Source organism: Ictidomys tridecemlineatus, chromosome 10 (assembly GCF_052094955.1).
Source record: "Ictidomys tridecemlineatus isolate mIctTri1 chromosome 10, mIctTri1.hap1, whole genome shotgun sequence".
In the NCBI taxonomy this organism is placed as follows: domain Eukaryota; kingdom Metazoa; phylum Chordata; class Mammalia; order Rodentia; family Sciuridae; genus Ictidomys; species Ictidomys tridecemlineatus.
Genome location: NC_135486.1, coordinates 105,601,896 through 105,620,200, shown reverse-complemented (window position 1 = coordinate 105,620,200; position 18,305 = coordinate 105,601,896). Strand labels below are relative to the sequence as shown.

Below are 18,305 nucleotides of genomic sequence, written 5' to 3'. Positions count from 1 at the left end.
AGAATAAATAAAAGGAAACTGTTAATCTGTTCATGATGGTAAAATTGCAGAAAGCCAAAGACAATGAGACAAATTCTTTAAAGCATCTAGAGAAGGAGTTACTTTCACCCAATGGAAGTTAGATGGACAGCTGACCTCCCAAATGCAGCAATGGGAGTCAAAAGATAGTGGATGTGCTGAACATGCATCAATAGCTGAAAGAAAATAACTTGGTGCAAAGTATACACTCAATAAAAACACATCTCAAAATGACAGTGAAATTTTTAAAAATTCAAACAAATAAAACAGGTATGTGTTTTACTTGTGCCCTCCCCTGGGTTCCTCTCATTTCTTCCAGTGTGTTCCCCTCTGTGGCTGCTGAAGAGATCTCTCCCTATGTCCCGCACAGCAAGGGATCAGTGAAACGGGTGCTCTGCACCGGCTGAGGAAAATTCACCAGAAATTATAGAAATTAAATAAAGACTCATTTATTAATTGAAAGTGGGGCATAGTAGGTGCTCTGATGGAGACCGGATTTAACAATGCTCTCCTGCAATCTTGTGAAAAAAGAAATTCCACACACCCTGCCGACTGCCTGCTACTAAAACTAGGGATGCGGCCCCAAAATCCAAGCGCAGCCAGGTGGCTCTGACAATCTTATGCTGGTATCTGGCATGGATTAAGGGGAGCTTTGCAAGAAGTATGTATGTGTGTGTGTGTGTGCGCGTGTGTGCGTGTGTGTGCATGTTACTAGACATTGAATCCAGGTGGCTTTACCACTGAACTACATCCCCAGCCCTCCTTTTTATTTTTTTGAAACAGGTTTAAGTTGTCTAGGCTGGCCTTGACCTTGCTCTGCTCCTTCCTCAGTTTCCCAAGCAGCTGGGATTACAACCTGCACCCCCACACCTCAAATGGCTCTGCAAGAATTCTTGCTGGAAGGATTGGCAGCCCTGACCCAGAGTTCTTGGGCACTAGCCTAGGAGGAATGGGAGCCATGGTTGGTTCCAGGCAGGGAAGTGAGGGACCAGATTCAGAGAGACCACTGTCAGAGGCCATGTATGAATTATGGATTTGTTTGCGCCATCGCAAGGCAGGGGTTGCTTTCCTGGGACCTCTTGGTGAAATTCCACCGATTGAGACTGCTCAGATTATACCTCACCTAGGACATCCCTAGGTCCCAACGCAGACACTCAGAGGCAGAGAGGAGGTGGGCATAAACTGCCAAGCCTCAAACAACTGGTTTTTCCCATCTTGATCCTGTTTTCCTCAAGAAGCCTGTCACACTGAAACTCTCTGATGTCCCTACCTATAAAAATAAAATGCCAGCTCTTGTTCTTTGTTAAATCCCATCTCCATCAGAGCACCCATTGTGCCCCGCTTTCAATTAATTTCTATAATTTCTGGTGAATTTTCCTCAGCCGGTGCACAGCACCCGTTTCACTGATCCCTTGCTGTGTGGGACACAGGGAGAGATCTCTTCAGCAGCCACAGAGGGGAACGCACTGGAAGAAATGAGAGGTGGCTGCAGGAACCCAGGGGAGGGTGCAAGTGAATGCTCTGAGTTTGAGGTCATCAGGACTGGCAATGATGTCACATGCTGTAATTTGGATATGGTATGAGTGTGTCCCCAAAGGTTCCTGTGCTGGAAGGTTGATCCCCCGTTCAGTGGTCTTGAGGTGGGAGCCTTTAGGACGGGGAGCCTGGTAGAAGGCAGTCAGGTACTGTGGGGTCCACTTCCTGAGTGGACTCATGGTGATCTCAGAGGGTTTTAGTTCCCTCAAGAGGGTTGTTATAAGGGAGCCCTTGCCATCTCCCAGTTCCTAGCTTGCACACATGCCCCTCCTGCATGCCAACACACCCTTCCCACTTATCCTCCACGTTGTGAGCAGCCAGGGACCTCACCGGATGCCAGCTCCATGCCATTCAGGCTCTCTAGCCTCCAAAATCATGAGTCAAATAAACCTTTTTAAAAATTACCCAGCCTCTGGTATTTTGTGACAGCAACACAAAAGGACTAAGACACCTGGGTATTGTCCTTGGATCGTTCCAGGGCTTCAGTGGTAGATGTGCAGGGCTCAGGGTGGACTCACCCAGCGTTCTGAGTGTGTCCGTGAGAGGGTGGTGTTGGAAGTCAGGGGAAGTAGCAGAGGGACAGAAGAACCAGGTTGAGCAACACAACCTCCAGGACCACAAACAGTCCAGGGGGGGAAGGGGTAAGAGAAGCTACAACCTTCTTTAGGACACAGAGCCCTGCAGTCTACCCACCACCTTTCAATCGGTTCTCAGCACAGCATGGTGTGAGGACAAATGGGTGCACACCCTACTTTACAGACAAGGCTGGCCGGGGCTGAACCAGCTGCCCACACATAGGATAGACGGTCAGCAGTGTGTGTGGGGGTGTCCATTTGACACCTGGATTTGCCTCTGCAGAGGAGTGGGAGGATGAAGGCCATTGAGTGACCAAAAATGCAAATTCTATCTGAGAGGTCACCAACCTTAGGCCAGGATTGTGTGTTAGTCTCACATCCTCCCACCCCATGGCCCTGAGAACCAGTTTCTGATCCTCCCAGCCTCCCATCTCCCCAGGAAGGAGGAGGCAGCCCCTAGTCCAGTCAGTGGCTCAGCTACTCTGGCAACCCGTGCTCTCGAGAAGTCTCTACTGCCCTGTTGCCACATAAAAATAAAGATGTTGTGCCCACTGAAATCTAAAATAGATAAATAAATATTTAAAAATTCTCTCTATTAAAAATTTTTTAAATAAATAAATAAATAAAAATATTTAAAAAGAGCTGGATGTGGGATCAGTGGCGAAGCCCTCCTGGGTTCAATCTTTTTTTTTTTTTTTTTTAAAGAGAGAGTGAGAGAGGAGAGAGAGAGAGAGAGAGAGAGAGAGAGAGAGAGAGAGAGAGAGAGAGAGAGAGAATTTTTAATATTTATTTTTTAGTTCTCGGTGGACACAACATCTTTGTTGGTATGTGGTGCTGAGGATCGAACCCGGGCCGCACGCATGCCAGGCGAGCGCGCTACCGCTTGAGCCACATCCCCAGCCCTGGGTTCAATCTTAATACCAAACAACAATAACATAAAAAGTAAAAAGGGCTTAGGGTGTAGCTCGGTAGAAGAGCACTCTGATTCAGTCCCCAATAAGGCAGTGGGGCAGGGTGATCCCAATAGCTCTATTCCCAAAACCCTGCCACATAGGGCCTCCCAAGCACCATTTGTTGAGTGACTGAAAAAAGTACGTGACTCGGTCAGGGGATGTAGGTACCAAGGGAGGGTCTGCTCGCACTCGGAACACAGGCCAAGGGGCCCCCTACTCCATGGGAAACTAGATCTAGCCCTGTAGAACCTCTCCTAGCTCAGGGCCTTGGCCTACAGAGCTCCTCCCTTCTGGTGTCTGCCCTTAGTCACACCTGTGATGACATGCGGTGGCTGTTCGGAGGTCCTGCACTCCCCACAGGGCCAAGCCTAAGCCTGCACAGGTTGGACTGCACCATGATGACACTAGGGTCTCAAACAAGGCTGTGGGAACAGGTAGCCACTGGGCAGCAGACACTCTGGCCTCCCAGGGTCAGGTTGGGCCCGACTGCCCTCCAGTATCCCACCACTTCCTCGACCCAGCTGAAGCTACTTATTCTGCAGGTGGATACATCTAGGGCACCCCCCAATCCCACATATGCAGGGACAAGGCCAGCAGGGAGGCTCACCCAACACCAGTTCCCTGGCAGATGGCACTGTGCCTGGAGCATCAGGATGCCCCACACTTACCTAAGGGACGATGGCTAAGCCCCATGTACACATGAGGAGGTAGGTTCTGAGATCTGGTGGCTCGTCAAGTTCACACAGCCTGGGGCTAGGGATGTGGTTCAAGCGGTAGCGGGCTTGCCTGGCCTGCGTGGGTGCGGCCTGGGTTCGATCCTCAGCACCACATACCAACAAAGATGTTGTGTCTGCCAAATACTAAAAAATAAATATTAAAAAAATTCTCTCTCTTAAAAAAAACAAATAATGTACCAGCTGCTTAGGGTCTAACATTGGCCTAAAAGCCTATCTTAAAAAAAAAAAAAAAAGTCCACACAGCCTGGAAATGACAGGGCAGGCCTTCCTTGAGCCTGCATGGTCCACAGGGGCCTGCCTGGGCCTGACCCCCTCCTGACCTTACTTTGATCAGCCCCACCTGCCTGGTACCTGACCGTCGACTTTGAATCACTGCAAGCTGATCCTGGAGGTCAAAGATTGGAAGACTGAACTCGGTTTGGCTGACACCTGGGTTACCGCTTTGAGGACCAAAGTTGGAGAGAGTCTCCATCCAATGCCACCTGCCCTCGGACCCTGGGAATCATAAGGCACTTGGGGTTTCCCATGGGTGTCCCCTAAACGTCCATGAATCATATGGGCCATGCTACAGGAGGGATCTCTCCAGAGATGTTCTCCAACACTTTCCCCCAAGGCCTGGGGTCTGCCCAGCCAGACTCAGAACAAAGTGTCAACTCAGAAGCACTGTCAGGTACCACTTAAACAATAAACATGTCAAACAACAATTGGATATATTCAAGATGTACAGTGTGATGTGATTTTTGTTTGTAATAATTAACATAACAGTTATGGTTTAGGTATGAGGTGTCCCTGAAAAGTTTAAGTGTGAGGCAATTCAAAGAGTTTAAAGGTGAAATGACTGGGTTAGGAGAGTCTTAACCTAATCAGTGCATTAGTCCCCTGAATAGATTAACTGGGTGGTGCTGTAGGCAGGTAGGGTGTGGCTGGAGGAGGTAGTTCTCTGGGGGTGTTCCTTTGGGGTTTATATTTTGTCCCTAGAGAGCAGGGTCTCTCTCTGCTTCCTAATCTTCATGTCCTGAGTTGCTATGGACTGAGATAGTTGAAACTGTAAGCCCCAAATAAACTTTTCCTCCTCTAAAATTGTTCTTGTCAGGTCCTTTGGTCACAGCAGCAAAAAAGCTAAAGCAGTAACGGAATTAACACATCCACCATCACCCACACTGTGCAATAGCTCCCAGAAGTTGTTCCATCTTTTAATCAAAAGTTATAACGTCCCTCCCCATTCCCCAAGCCCAGCCCAGACCAGCCCAGCCCAGCTCCGCCTGGCCCCTGGCAACACCATTCTGCTCTGCTTCTGTGAATTCCCTGTTTCTAGATTTCTAAGTTGCTTAAGGCCTGAGTTGCTGAGGCTGGCCTGTGACCTGTGATCCTCCTGCCTCAGCCTCCAAAGTCACTGGGATTAAATGAGATCACACAATCTATGTCTTTCTGTTCCTGGCTTACTTTACTCGGCGTAATGTCTTCCAGGTACATCCATGTTGTCACAATGGCAATGGCAAGATTTTCTTTTTTTTTTTTTTTTAAACCGTCTTCTATTGTATATATGTAGTTTCAGTGAACAGCGGGGTGCAGACGCCTCTTCAAAAGGCTCATTTCCTTTCCTTTGGATATACACCTAAGAGTGGACTGCTGGGTCATGTGATCATCCTCAACCTCCACACTGCTACACAGGGGGTACACCAAGGAACCCCCACAAATAGTGTGCAAGGACACCCACAAATAGTGAGCAAAATCCCTTTTCCCACATACTTAGCAGCACTTGTTATTTACTTTTTAATAACAATTGTTCACAGATGTGAGGTGAAATCTCATTTTGGTTTTGTTTTTGTGGTGCTGGGGATCAAACCCAGGCCTTAGAGCATGTTAAACACACACTCGACCACTGAGCCACATCCCCAGCGCTAGTGTTTTTGATGATTAGCGATGTTGAAGATCTTTTCATTTCTATTCTTTGGGGAAAAAAAATGTCTCTTTAGGGAAAATGTCTTTGCACATTTTTAATCAGGTCATTTGATTTTTTGCTAATGAGCTGTGTGAATTCCTTATATTTAGATATTAATCTCTCATCAGATGTATGGTTTGCAAATACTGTCTCCCATTCCACAGGCTGCGTCTTTGTTATTCCTTGGTTGTGCAGAAGCTGTTCAGCCTGATGTAGTCCCACTGGTAGATTTTGGTTATTTTTTTTTTTTTTTAATTTTTTCATACTGGAGATTGAGCTCAGGGCACTTTACCACAACCTACATCCCCAGAACCTTTTTATTTTGAGATAAGATCTTACTAAGTTGCTTAAAGCCTCACTGCTGAGGCTGGCCTCTGACTTGTGATCCTCTTGCCTCAGCCTCCCAAGTCACTGGGATGTGCCACAGCACCTGTCTTGGGTTTTGTTCATTTTTAGTTTTGGTGTTATATCTTAAGAAAATCTTTGCCAAGACCAGAGTCAAGGAACTATATTCCTATGTTTTCTCCTGAAAGTGTTATGGTTCCCAACTCATTTTACAAGGCCTGCTTTACCCTCATAACAAAGTCAGCTAAGGATGCCCTAAGAAAGAAAATTACAGGCCAACATTCCTGATGAACAAAATTCTCAAAAATTTAAAAAAAAAAATTCTCAAACAAGTATCAGCAAACAGAATTCAGTAACACATTGAAAGTCTCGTTCACCATGATCAGATGGAATTTATTTCTGGGATACAAGGATGGTTCACATTAACAGAGGAATAAAATCACATGACCATTTTGATAGAGGCAGAAAAGCACTCAACGCACTTCATGATGAAAACACTCAACAAACTAGGCACAGAAGGTATGTACCTCCACTTCATAAAGACCACGAGTGACGAGCACAGCCAACATGAGACTCAATAGCGGAAAGCCTGACACTTTTCCTCTAAGATCAGGAACAAGACCAGGGAGCCCACTAGCCATTTCCCCAGCAGGGCTGGAAGTCCGTGGCCGAGAGATTAGGCAAGAAAAAGAAACAATAGGTATCAAATCAGAGGGGAAGTAAGAAAATCATCATCTGTTTGCCAATGACATGATCGCGTATGCAGAGAGCCCTGAAGACTCCACCAAAACATGGTTAGGTAAACAAAGTCAGTGAAGTTCCAAGATACAAAAGACGGCATACAAACATCAGCTAAAGGTGAACCACCTGAAGAAGAAAATGGTCCCATTTGTATAGCACCAAAAACAACAGCAACAACAGCAACATTACTTAGGAATAAATGTAACTCCAGAGTGAAAACTTTGAACACTGAAGACAGGAAGACAGAGGAAGGAGCTAAAGACACAAACACAGGGGGAAAGGTCCTGGGCTCAGGGGGGAATCACTAGTGGTGTTAAAATGGGCTATGCTCCCCAAAGTGGCCTACGGACCCAGGGCAGTTACAACCAAAAGCCCAGTGGCACTTTTCACAGAAATAGAAAGAGCAACAGTAACATTCATGTGAAGTCTGAATGTTACTTTGAGAAATGGCAAAGCAACTTTGAGAAAGAAAAATGAAAGTTGATGGAAATCATGCTGCCCGACTTCAGGGGCTATTGTGGAGCTGGAGTGGCCACAACAGACCAGGGACAGCAGAGGGCCCAGAAACAAGCCCTCACCCACAAGGGCGGCCAAGAGTGCAGCCTGCTGGGGAGACAAGCCTGCTGGGGAGGGAGCTCCCTTCGAACACAGGTGGGAAACTGTCAGCCAGGTAAGGAAGGAAACCCAACCCTGTGTTAGACCAAGTACAAAATCACCCTGAAGTGGATTAAAAACTTCAGTTCTACTTGAGTAGAAAATAAGCCACTTTTAAAATAACACATCAGAATGTGGGGATTTTGGTCAGTTTCCTGGAGAGTTCCTCCCAGCAGCTTGGCTGCAGTGCCGGGACGCAGAGCCTGTGGAGGAGCTGGTATGGCCTCAGTAGCAGTCAGCCTCGTTCTCCTCCAGCACCCCCACCGTGGCCAGCATGTCCTGCAGGAGGGACTGTGGGCTCTTCTCCACATGGTCACTGCTCTCGGCCAGCCTGCCCTGAAGGCCCTCCAGATCTATGGACCTCAGGACAGCCAGCATGGCCTCAGGCTCTGGGTCCCCGAGGGACTGGCCCTGCTCGCCCGCCTGCCACCTCTGCAGAATAGCCTCCACAGAGTCCAGGCAGGGGTTGTCCCCAGTTTCCTGCATGCCAGCACAGGGAGCAGTCTTGTCTCTCAGGAAGAGGAGGAGGTCACAGGCCTTCTGGGCCACGGGTCTGTCACAGTCAAACAAGGCACGAAAGGCAAACTCAAGGAGCCAAGGCTGGCAGAGGTTCCGCAGCACCTCAGGGCGCAGGCCAGGCGAGGGGCCCTCAGGCAGGCCCACTGCATAGGGACAATGGGCAGGCTGTCCCAGCTTCTGGGCCAGGAACACCTGCGCCAGCTCCAGGCCCTGCACCCGCACCTCCCAGTCTAGGTCCTGGCTCACCACCTGGAGCACAGTAGCCACAAACTGCTCCGTGTCCCGAGCGACCTCAGCATAGCCGTCCCTCAGCCATTGGGTGAAGACCTGCACGACCGCCCTCCGTGGGAAGCCCTCGGAGTCTGCAGACAGAATGTGCAGGAACTCCTTGAGCAGGCCCTGCAGGCAGAGGGCAGGAGACACTGAGGAGGGCAGTGCTGGGGACACAGCAGGAAGCCAGGGCTCCAGTCTGAGAACACAAGCTCAGGCCACATGCTGCTCTGGCTCCCTCACATGACAGGCCCTGGCACACACTGCCCTTCAGCTCATCTGTCATTTGCTCATCTGGGAGAGGGGGTCTAAGAGACAGAGGTGCTGGGAAGAATGTGGGTGCCATGCCCAGCTGTTCCCGGCTCCTCATGGCTATTCCTGCCAGCACTGTCCCCAGAAGCAGCTGCTACAGACCTGGCCAGCTGGCTACACACCGCTGGACACGCACACAACTACCAATGGCTGCGCAGCATGGGCACACAGCAGAGGAACCCACTGCCTCCTACCTGCTCAGTCTCTGGGTGCTCAGGGCTGGCGAGGGTGGCCTGTAGGCCCTGGCTAGAGAGCTGGGCCATGGCGCTCACTGCGCTTGCTCGGACGTAACTCTCAGGGTCTCGGAGAAGCTGCTGGGTGAGCGTGGGTGCCTCTGAAGAGAGGAGTGCTTTTCTGAAGTCGGCCTGCCCTGGGGGACAAACACCCACAGCAGCGGTGACCATGGGCTGATTCCTGCCTCTCATCTCCCGAAGGCAGCCTATGTGGTCAGAGTACCAGAGCCAGTGGACACAGGGGCCTTCTTTCCACAGGGTACTCACCTCCCCAGTGTCTGCTCAGATTCGTGAAGAATTCCAGGGCCGAGTCCCTCACCTCCCAGCAGGGGCTGCACAGGCGCTTCTGTAGCACGGGGAATAGCTCTGGGGCAGGAAGGGTGGTCAGAGTGGACTCCAGGGCCATTCACCCTACCCTTGAGCCAGATGGACCTTCCTGCCCAACCCCCAGATGCCTCCACCCTGCAACTCTTGGCTCAGGGTACCCTGCGGGGGCTGGGGTTACCTCCGAGGAACAGCGGGATGTGGGGGCCAAAATCAGAGCAGCCGGGGGTCTTGGGTGAGCTCAGGAGCCACCCGAGCGTGGCCTGGAAGGCCTTCTTCAGAACCTAAAGCAGGCAGGGCAGGGCAGGCTGCAGGGCAGCAGGGGCGAGCCACCGCCCACCAGCCTGCACCAAGCTGCCCCTGCCGGGAGGCAGAAGCCCAGTGTGGAAGCCAGGACAAGCTTCCCAGACCGAGAGGGACAGGAGGGCAGCCCTTACCTGGAGTCCTGCCTGGGGTAATGGGGTTTCTCTATCAAGCCAGGACAAACTATCCAGGGTCCCTTTCCCTTAAAGCCCCAAGAACCCCCAACCCAGCCTCCAAATCTGCCCACTGTGCCCAATGGCACATGACTCTAAATCTGTGCCTCAACAAAATGGGTACACTTCTAAGAATTTGGACCCTAAGCATAAGGGCCATCTTGGCTCAATTCCCTGGAAGCCTGGACCATCCCCCTGGCTCACCATGCCCTAAGGGCCCCCTCACATGTAAGCTTCACCAACACCAGGTCTTGGGCCCACACCCCACGCAGCCCTGCCCAGAGCAGCAGCTCTGCAGGCCCATGCGAAGGCCCCATTCCAAGAGGCCTGCATGGGGAGGGCGCACTAGCTCTGCCTGCCTCCCAGAACTGGTCCCTGTACCGTGGGGCTGGAGTCAGGGCTCTCGAGGTACTCCAGGAGGACGGCAAACACCTGTGGCACCAACTCCTGGGGGCCTAAGACAGATACGAATGGGTGAGTCACCCCCACTCCCGCCCCAGGAGCCACATCTCCCACCCACTCCAGCAGGGAGCAGGCAAACCCAAGCCTTGGCAGAGCAGAAGACAGCTGAGCAGGGGCTGCACAGGGCCTTGGCAGCTCCCGCAAGACTGAGCAGAGAGGAAATACGTGCAGAGGACACAATGTCACTCACTTGTTCCCTGAGACAGTGTCCCCAGGAAGTCAAGGGCTGCTCGCTGGACCCGGAGGCAGCCAGCCAGGGTCCCACAGAGGCGGCCCCCCACACTGGAGCTGGGGGCAGCTGAGCCATTGCAAAGTCGCAGTATGGTCACTACAGCTTCTAGAAGGGGTGCCTGGGGCCAGGGTGAGGGGCGCTGGGGCTGCAGGGAAAAAGACAGAGTCAGCAGAGGCCACGAGTCCTGCTGCCTACAAGCCCAGGGTCACACGTACCAGTGGCTGCAGCTCCTCCAGGTGAGCCAGAGTCTGGCACAGGAGCCCCCCACAGGCCGACTTGGAGGACAGGAGTGCATCCACGGTCAGGGAGCCGCCCACAGTCCCATCCAGCAAGCCTGCAGGCCAAACCAGGAACAGCTCCCTGAAGTGATCACTGCCCAAAGCAGAGGCCAGGGCCCAGGTTCAGAGCTGCAGCTCATCCAGGGATGCGGACCCACTCCCTGGACACCTTCACATGGTAGGAGGCCAGCATGTGAGCAAAGCTGGGTACCTGCTGATCATCATCTTTCCCTTAACCCTGGACCTGCCCAGGGCACAGGTTCCCCCCTCTCCACACCACAAAGCATACCTGAAGACCCAGGGGTCTGAGTGGTGGCTTTCAGGACACAGGCCAGGGGCTGGAGGAGGACTCCAAAGGCCTGAGTCCTCAGTGCCTGTGGACTAGAGACAGAGGATCCAGTAAAGGCTGCTGCCCTGTCTCCAGAGCAAATCTGCACAAAGTGGAGGCTTGGCACAGCCTGAAAACCAGCCTTTCTTCAGGTCACTAACCAGGAGACTTCACAGATGGAGGTCAGGGTCAATCCTGACCAAGATGCACAAGGTTTGACCCTGGCATCCTCAGGAGCAACCACTGGGTTTCAGACGGGCTGTGTCTGGTCAGGGTAACAGGGAGGCCCTGCCTCTGGATGGCAGTGCCCAAGTATGCTCCACCTTGCATGCAGTGACTGGAGATGACCTTTCTTAGGGCCTGCCCAACCTAGAGAGGAAGCTATGCTCGCAGCTTCTAGAGCGCAAAGTGCCTGCATCTACGCTCTTGTCCGTTTTCTTTCCTGACCATCCAGACATCAGACCGCAGGCCCTCACACTCCTAGCCCTTCTGGGAGGGTGCTATGCCCATCAGCATCCCCCATGTAAGCCCGCTGGGGATATTAGAAACTTTTACACACCCTTTTCCTCTCTAATACCTGGCCCACTCTGTGGTGTACCCCCACGGGGCTCTTTGAGCTCATTGCCCCAAATACAGCAGCTCTCAGAATCAGATTCATCTGAGGATCTTCTAAAGCTCTTGTTTGAAATCATTCTTCTGTTGCTAAAGAAAGCACAGCTGTCATCAGCTGCACCAATGCCTGCCCTTGCCCCTGCCCCCGTGATGCCCTGCCAGGCCTGCTGTTCTCCCTGGCTCCCAAGGTTCCCTGACCACGAGCACCACCCTCTTGTCCTCTCTGCCCAGCTCCCAGTGCCCCTGCTTGGCACAAAGCAATGCTGATCGTACCAGTGCTGGAGTTTCAGTGTCCCTAGGGCCAGAGGTCCAGCTTGAGTGGGGCTCAGACGGCTCAGAGTCTGAGCCACCGTCTCCCACAGGCCACAGTCTGTAGAACTGAACACAGGAGAACTGCAGAGGACCCCAGAGAGAGAAAATCACTCCTCCATCCTCTCGAGCCCCATGACACCCATTCGGGACTGCCATAAACCCTGGCTGGAGGTGCCCAGACCCTGTAGCACTCAGGGCTGAAGGTGTCAAGACCCTCCTCAGGAGTGCTCCCTTCAAGACAGCATTCTGGGTGCAGGGGTGGGGGGCAACTCCATCTCTGGCTGCCAATGACGACTCTCAGGTGTAGCAGCTATTCCAAGACTTCCTAGGGCACCCACCTCCCACACCAGATCCCCCACCAGCCATGTCCCAGGGACCTGACCGGGCCACACTGAGGAGGAGGTCAACAAGTGAGTGTCCAGCTGGAACGGGGTCTCTTTCAAGCAGGCAGGCCACGAGGGGACTCAGCTGATCCCAGAGAACCTCTGTCCAGGGACTGTGGCAGCGTCCAAAGGTAGTGGTCAGGACGTTCAGGGCTTGAGTGACCTGTGGGGTATCTGTGGAGCGCAAGGACTCTTCCACGTGGCTCACGATCTTCTGGGCACATGCAGGCCAGGCACTGCCCTGTGGGCTGCAGCGCTCCACAGCTTCGCCTCGCATGGACAAAGCCAGGATGTGCACCAGGAGCTGACTGGCGGCCGAAGCCACAAATAGGCTTGGATCTCCCTGCAGGGAGAAGACGGTGTCAACTGCACCTGGGGAGTTGAGGGGAGGAAACGGGGGTCAATCCAAATGTGGAGGGCAGAGAACAACTTTTATCACGAACTTCAGAGCCCCAGGAAAAAGAGCCTGAGTCATACAAGCACCAGGAGGCCCCTTCCAGCCCCAAACCACTGCCCCACTAAAAAGCAAGACAGGACTGGGACTGCAGTCCTAGGGGTGAGAGTGCCACCTACCCAGGTTCAAACCCACAGAGACTCCTCATTATTTCGAATTAGTTTCAAAGACTGGCTCCTGGGCGCTGGCCTAGGAGCCAAGGGCATGAACACCTCTGTGGCTACCACGAGTGCTCAAGGCAGCAACCCTGGGCCACCACTACTCCCAAAGTAAAAAGGCCAGGCTCAGTGAGGTGCAGGGGCTCCCTGGGGCCCCCCACTGGGGCATGCCAAGGCCCTGCAGGTGGGACAGGTAGGGCAGGCCATACTTACCACTGTCAGCCAGGAAGTGCAGGGCGCTGGGGTGCCGTGCCAGGGCGCTCAGGCCCTGGATCCAGCCACTGCGCACACTGGGGACATTCCAGGCTGCCCAGCCCAGGGTTCCCGTCTCCCCAAAGAGCCCCAGCAGCAACTCCCCCTGCTGGGAGATAAAAAAGGAGTGGGCACCTGGCAGGTTTCTGGGAATCCGGGGCAGGCAGGAGATGGGCTTTCTGTTTTGCAGGACTGGATAAGGCAGTGTCAGGAGGCACTTTACACCAGCTGCCAACCAGCTGTGCTTCCAGGACAGGTGGACGGCTCCTGGGACCAGTAAGTGGGGCCCCAGCACAGCCAGCTCCACCTCTGTGGAGTGAGGGCTTCAGGGGAAGGGAGAAAAGGATTTCAACTAAGGTCTCTCTCTCCTATTACTCCTCTTGAGACATCACATCCCCAAGACAGCACCAGGAGATTATCTTCAAAGGTCTGCCCCTCACCATGACCTTCCGGACTCTGGAACCCCTGACGCTTCCTGTATCCTGCCAACCTCTGGAATCTCCCCTCACCTCCTCTGGGTCCTGCACCCTGTCATTTTTAGACCTTGGGAATGCCCCAGCACCTGGTAAATCAGGCTGATCCTAGTTTGGGCCACTCCTGCACCCATTCAAACCCTGCCAGCCCAGGATCCCAGTCTTGCTTCCACAAAGTTGACTAGGTCCCTGCTGAACTGCCACCTGCCGTGTACTTTCCTGTGTACCCCAGCACACTCATCTACATCTCCTGTCCACGCAACAAGAGTCCTGCCACCCTGGGTCTCAGCAGCCAGCAGGGAAGACCTGATGCTGACTCACCAAGGGGACACCCTTGGTGACAGCCTGGCCATTCCCTGAGCCCCTGGTCCCACTACAGAATGGCTGTCAGCCATGCCCACCCAAGCCTGGGGCTTCCCAACCAACTGCTGCCTGCCCTGCTGGGGCGGGAAATCCTTCACTCATCATAGGTGCTAGGGGAGGGACGGAGGGGCCTCAGGACATGTTTCTGACTGTGCAGCAGGTGGAAGCCCTGCCAATGATGTCTCTGGATCCTTCTCCAAATTCAGCTCCAGCATAGTGTCCCTCATGTGCAGCCATGGCCATGTTAGGCCCCACTCAGGCCCAAGGTGCATCCTCAACTGAGGGCCTGCAACTAACAGGTTGTGTGCCTTGACCCTGCACACAGGGAACCAGCTCCCGGAGACTGGAGGGTAGTCAGCAGCCTTTCATGAAAGGCAACCTAATCTTATGAGGTTATATGCTTCTTTCTCCGAGTGACTCCCAAAAGGTACAACGTCCCCAGGACTCTTGGCACAGGGGACAGGAGAACTTGGCTTTGTCTTTATATGCCCTCGTGGGAGTCTGAAGTGCCAGGAGGCTGGTGTCAGGCATCTGCCACCGAGCGGGCCACCCTCACGCCTCTTGTATGCAGACGCTCTCACTACCCACTCATTCACCAGCCAGCGTCTGCAGGTGGAGCCTCTGTTATCTCATGGAATCTCCACAGCACCCTCTGAGACAGGCCTAAGTCTCTCCTGAGGTGGGAAGGAGCTGGGGGCTCAGGAACTTGGCAAGGCATGCAGCAGTTCAGAGCTGAGAGCCAATCCCAGTTCCAAAACATCCCCTCCTGAGCCCCAATATTCCTGGTGAATTTTTTCAAGGGGAATGACACCAGGGGTAAAGTCACCAGAGAAGAGCCAGCCTCTGAGAAGTGGGGATTGAGACGGCCTCTGGGATCTCCACAGGACATGCAGGCAGGCCCAAGCTCACCTGAAGGTACTGGAAGCAATCTTCCTGGGCCGCAAATGTCCCAGCAAGGCGCAGGGCAAAGGAGAGGACTCTGGGGCTCACGTCCTGTGGTCTCAGAACATGGGACAGGAGCTCTACCAGGCAGGGGTTCTCCTGCAGCAGCAGGAGGCTGGACTCTGTGGGGACAGGCATAACCTTGTGGTCATCAGGGACACAGGTTACCACCCCAGATATGACTCCAAACTCTTTTTCCTCAGGATACTGAACTGAGCAGTCCAATTGGAAAGGAATATTTGCAATAAATGTCTTCTAACTTTGTTAATGGGGAAAGCAGGGAGCCAACACCTCAAAGAAGCACATGTGGCATGAACCCTGAAAACATGTTCTATTTCCATGAATATGAGGAAGATATGTGAGCAGGGCATGGTATCTCACACCTGTAATTCCAGCTGCTCAGGAGGCTGAGGCAGGAGGATCATATGTTTGAGGTCTTTTGCAGGAACTTAGCGAGATCCTGTCTCAAAATAAAAAGGGCTAAGAACTTTGTTCAGGGGTAGAGCACTCCTGGGTTCAATCCCCAGTACCACAGGGAGGAGGAAAAAAAAAGATAAATTGAAGCAAGACAAATTTTTACCTCCCAAAAGATTACTTTTGTCCGAAATGGACAATGTTCCATGAAAACAAGTACAATGGAATAGACCCTTGTCCCCAGATTCAGAGTCATAACTACAGGATCCAAAAATATCGGTGGGGTGGGGAAGACGTTTTATATCAAGGGCTGGGAGTATCCAGGGGTGGGGAGTGCAGGAAGGACTACCAAAGAGCTGCCTTCAGTTTGTCAGAGGAAAGAGAGCAGAGAGAAGAGGAGGGAGCCAGAAACAACCAATAGGCAAGTGGGTGAGCCCCAAGAAGCCCTGAGCGAGCGCAAAACTAAAAATACTTCCCAAAATAAAGTTTATTAAAAATTAAGCTGTATGATTTATTTTTAAAAAACTAAAAATAAATCATTATTGAAGGGTTCTGAAATAAGAAACTAAAGTGCTAGATAATAACATGGAGGAAAGCGGATCCAAAGCCAAAGTGAGCTCCTTTAACTGTCTGAACAGATTTCCCATCAGATAATTTGGTGTCTTGGGGGTGGGGGTTGATAGTACTGGGACAGGGGTGTTCTACCACTGAGCTATATGTTCCAATCTTTTTTATATTTGAGTCAGGTTGTCCCTAAGTTGCCCAGGCTGGCTTCAAACTTGTGCTCCTCTTACCCCCAGAGTCACTGGGATTACAGGTGTGCATCACCACCCCCAACTAAATTAAACACTTTAAAACTAGCAAATACAATATCAACAGTGGTTTAATTTTTCTCTTTATTTCTTTGTACTTTTCAAGTCTTATACTTTCAAAATCAGAAAGAAAAAAATCTGACTTCTTAAAACAAACATAAGTTGGACATGGTGGTGCATGCCTGCAATTCCAACAACTCGGTAGACTGAGGCAGAAGTGTTGTAAATTCAAGGTCAACATCAGCAATTTAGTAAGACCCTCAGCAACTTAATGAGACTGTCTCAAAAAAAAGGGGTGGAGGGAGAGATGCTGGGGATGTAGCTCAGTGGTAAAACCTCCTAGGTTCAATCCCTGGTACCAAAAATAAATAAATATTTAAAATTTTTTAAAAAGTCAAAATGCAATGAAAACAACAAAATAGTTTGCCCATGCTCTCTGCAAACAACTAGTGTGATCTGAACAGGGATATGCTAAGAATTTCAAACTCAGATTCTCAGGTTGGTGCCTTGGACCTCAGCCTGGGTTGTCCCCGGTCAGCTTCCCAGAGTCTCTAGTTAGTGAAAGAAAGATTCCAGATAGCCAGGAGAACCCCAGGCACCTTATCCCATGCTCTGCACCATCCTCTGGCCTTTGGCCAACAGCCAACAGCAGCACCATTATCTTACCTGCCTCTGTCACTGTTTTAAACCAGTCCAGCAGCTTCTCCAAACAAGTGTCATCTGCCACTGGCTGCCTAGGATCTGCCAGAACAGCACAGAGAGCTGGGAGGAGATGGGAGCATTCAGGGTCCATGATCCTCAAGGGTCCCTGCAAAGGAAACATGAGGAACCTCATGCCTGGCTCCAGATTCCTAGTCATGGGCAGCCTATGAAGCCTGCTAGGAGTTGGAAGAGGCCCCAGAACTTTCAACTCAGACTGGAGCTCTAAGCTGTACAGATAAATATCAAGCTCAGTCTGGGGAGGCCCAGACGTTCAAAGGACTGCAGAGCCCTAAGTCCTGGGGGAGCGGTGCCAGGAAATAAGACTGACCTAAACCACAAGTTCTTTGGTGCTCACTGACTTACTGGTTGCAGTGGGACAGGGGACACAAATGCATGCTGATCTAACTGCAAGTGGGCCAGAGTCAAAGGCGGCTGGGAGTTCTATAATCAACCACTTGTATAGGGGACCCTCTATCCTGGCATCCCAGGGTCTGTCCCCTCAGTGTCAGCGGTAATAAGTGACAATCCAACAGCGGTATGCAGTAGGGACAGTGTGTTTGTCCCCTAAGACCAAACTGTGAATTTGCGAGTCCCGCCCGGGAGGTGACCCGGGTGTCTGTGGGCCTGGACTGGGGTGTTCGTCAGTCAGTCCCCTGCCAGGCTGAGTCCGGATAAGAAGCGCCCTCCCGCGACCGACTCGGTTTGGGGCTGGAGGCCCGCTTCTGCGTGCCTGCTGTGGCTCCGCTGAGGGCGTCAGCCGCAAAGGGCCAAGCTTGGAGGCCACGGGCGCGCGGGGACCGAGTCCAGGCCAGCGCACGCCGCGCCCGGAGCCGCCGTCTGCTCGCTCCGACCCCGCCCGCCAGCTGCCGCGACCCAGGCCCCACGCGCACCTCACCAGCTCGAACTCCGAGCACCGACGCAAGCCCCTCCTCCACGCCGCCCGGGCCCCGCCCCACGTCGGCGCAGGACCCGCCCCACGCCGCCCGGGCCGGCCTTCAGACTGTGCCACTTGAAAGGGAGGGTGGGGCCGTAGGCGTGGGGACCCGTGACAGCTTCCCAGGAGGCCGCTCCTGATGCCCAGAGGGCTGAGATTTGGCGGAGCCAGTTCCAGCTGAGCGTAACGGGGGCGAGGCTCGCGCCGAATCTGCTGCTGGGATCTGTCCCCCCCCACCAGGGCGCTCAGTGGTATATGCCTCAGCCTCGGTGGACGCAGCGAGCCCGAGGGGGGCTCCGGAGAAGGGGGCAGGCTCAGGCTCTGGGGGCGGGTCCCGGCTCGTCCAGCCCGCGCCTTTGCGCCCCGCAGGAGGAGCGGAGCACGTGCCAGGAAGTGGCGCTTTGGTTCAGGAGCCAAAGTCATTGGTCATTTGGCCTTCAGGTCTCAGAACTGGGTTTTCCTGTGTGTACCAGAAGCTCTCAAGCCGGGGTGGAGGGGGGAGGTAAACAAAGTTTATGTTCCTTTGGCGTCAGCTTTGCAGCAAGCTTTTAAAGCGAAA

At 52.7% G+C, this 18,305-nt stretch overlaps 1 protein-coding gene across 5 annotated transcripts; it reads right to left on the bottom strand.

Annotated features, from left to right (window-relative positions):
• Nucleotides 1–6,473: 6,473 nt before the first annotated feature.
• Nucleotides 6,474–18,060, bottom strand: Brat1 (BRCA1 associated ATM activator 1). 5 transcript variants are annotated; one of them, XM_078023596.1, is made up of 14 exons: nucleotides 17,708–18,053; nucleotides 16,777–16,918; nucleotides 14,852–15,006; nucleotides 13,068–13,215; nucleotides 12,242–12,614; nucleotides 11,821–11,940; nucleotides 10,897–10,988; nucleotides 10,545–10,663; nucleotides 10,288–10,474; nucleotides 10,017–10,090; nucleotides 9,341–9,443; nucleotides 9,103–9,201; nucleotides 8,797–8,972; nucleotides 6,474–8,419 (listed from the first exon to the last, which is right to left on the bottom strand). In XM_078023596.1, exons 2-14 carry the CDS (start codon nucleotides 16,901–16,903, stop codon nucleotides 7,727–7,729), a joined length of 2,466 nt encoding a protein of 821 aa, XP_077879722.1. In that variant the 5' UTR covers nucleotides 16,904–16,918; nucleotides 17,708–18,053; the 3' UTR covers nucleotides 6,474–7,726. The 5 variants fall into 5 exon arrangements, with proteins under 5 accessions (XP_077879722.1, XP_005340891.2, XP_040133122.2 ...); XM_005340834.5 differs by having other exon boundaries at nucleotides 17,703–18,051; XM_040277188.2 differs by lacking the exon at nucleotides 17,708–18,053 and adding an exon at nucleotides 17,543–17,692.
• Between the last annotated feature and the right edge of the window lie 245 nt (nucleotides 18,061–18,305).

Coding starts and splice junctions, on each gene's coding strand:
- Brat1 (XM_078023596.1), bottom strand. CDS start 16,903: ATGGACCCTGAATGCTCCCATCTCCTCCCAGCTCTCTGTGCTGTTCTG. Junction 12,615..13,067: donor GCACTTCCTGGCTGACAGTG/GTAAGTATGGCC, acceptor TCAACTCCCCAG/GTGCAGTTGACACCGTCTTC. Junction 10,989..11,820: donor ACACTGAAACTCCAGCACTG/GTACGATCAGCA, acceptor CTCTGTCTCTAG/TCCACAGGCACTGAGGACTC.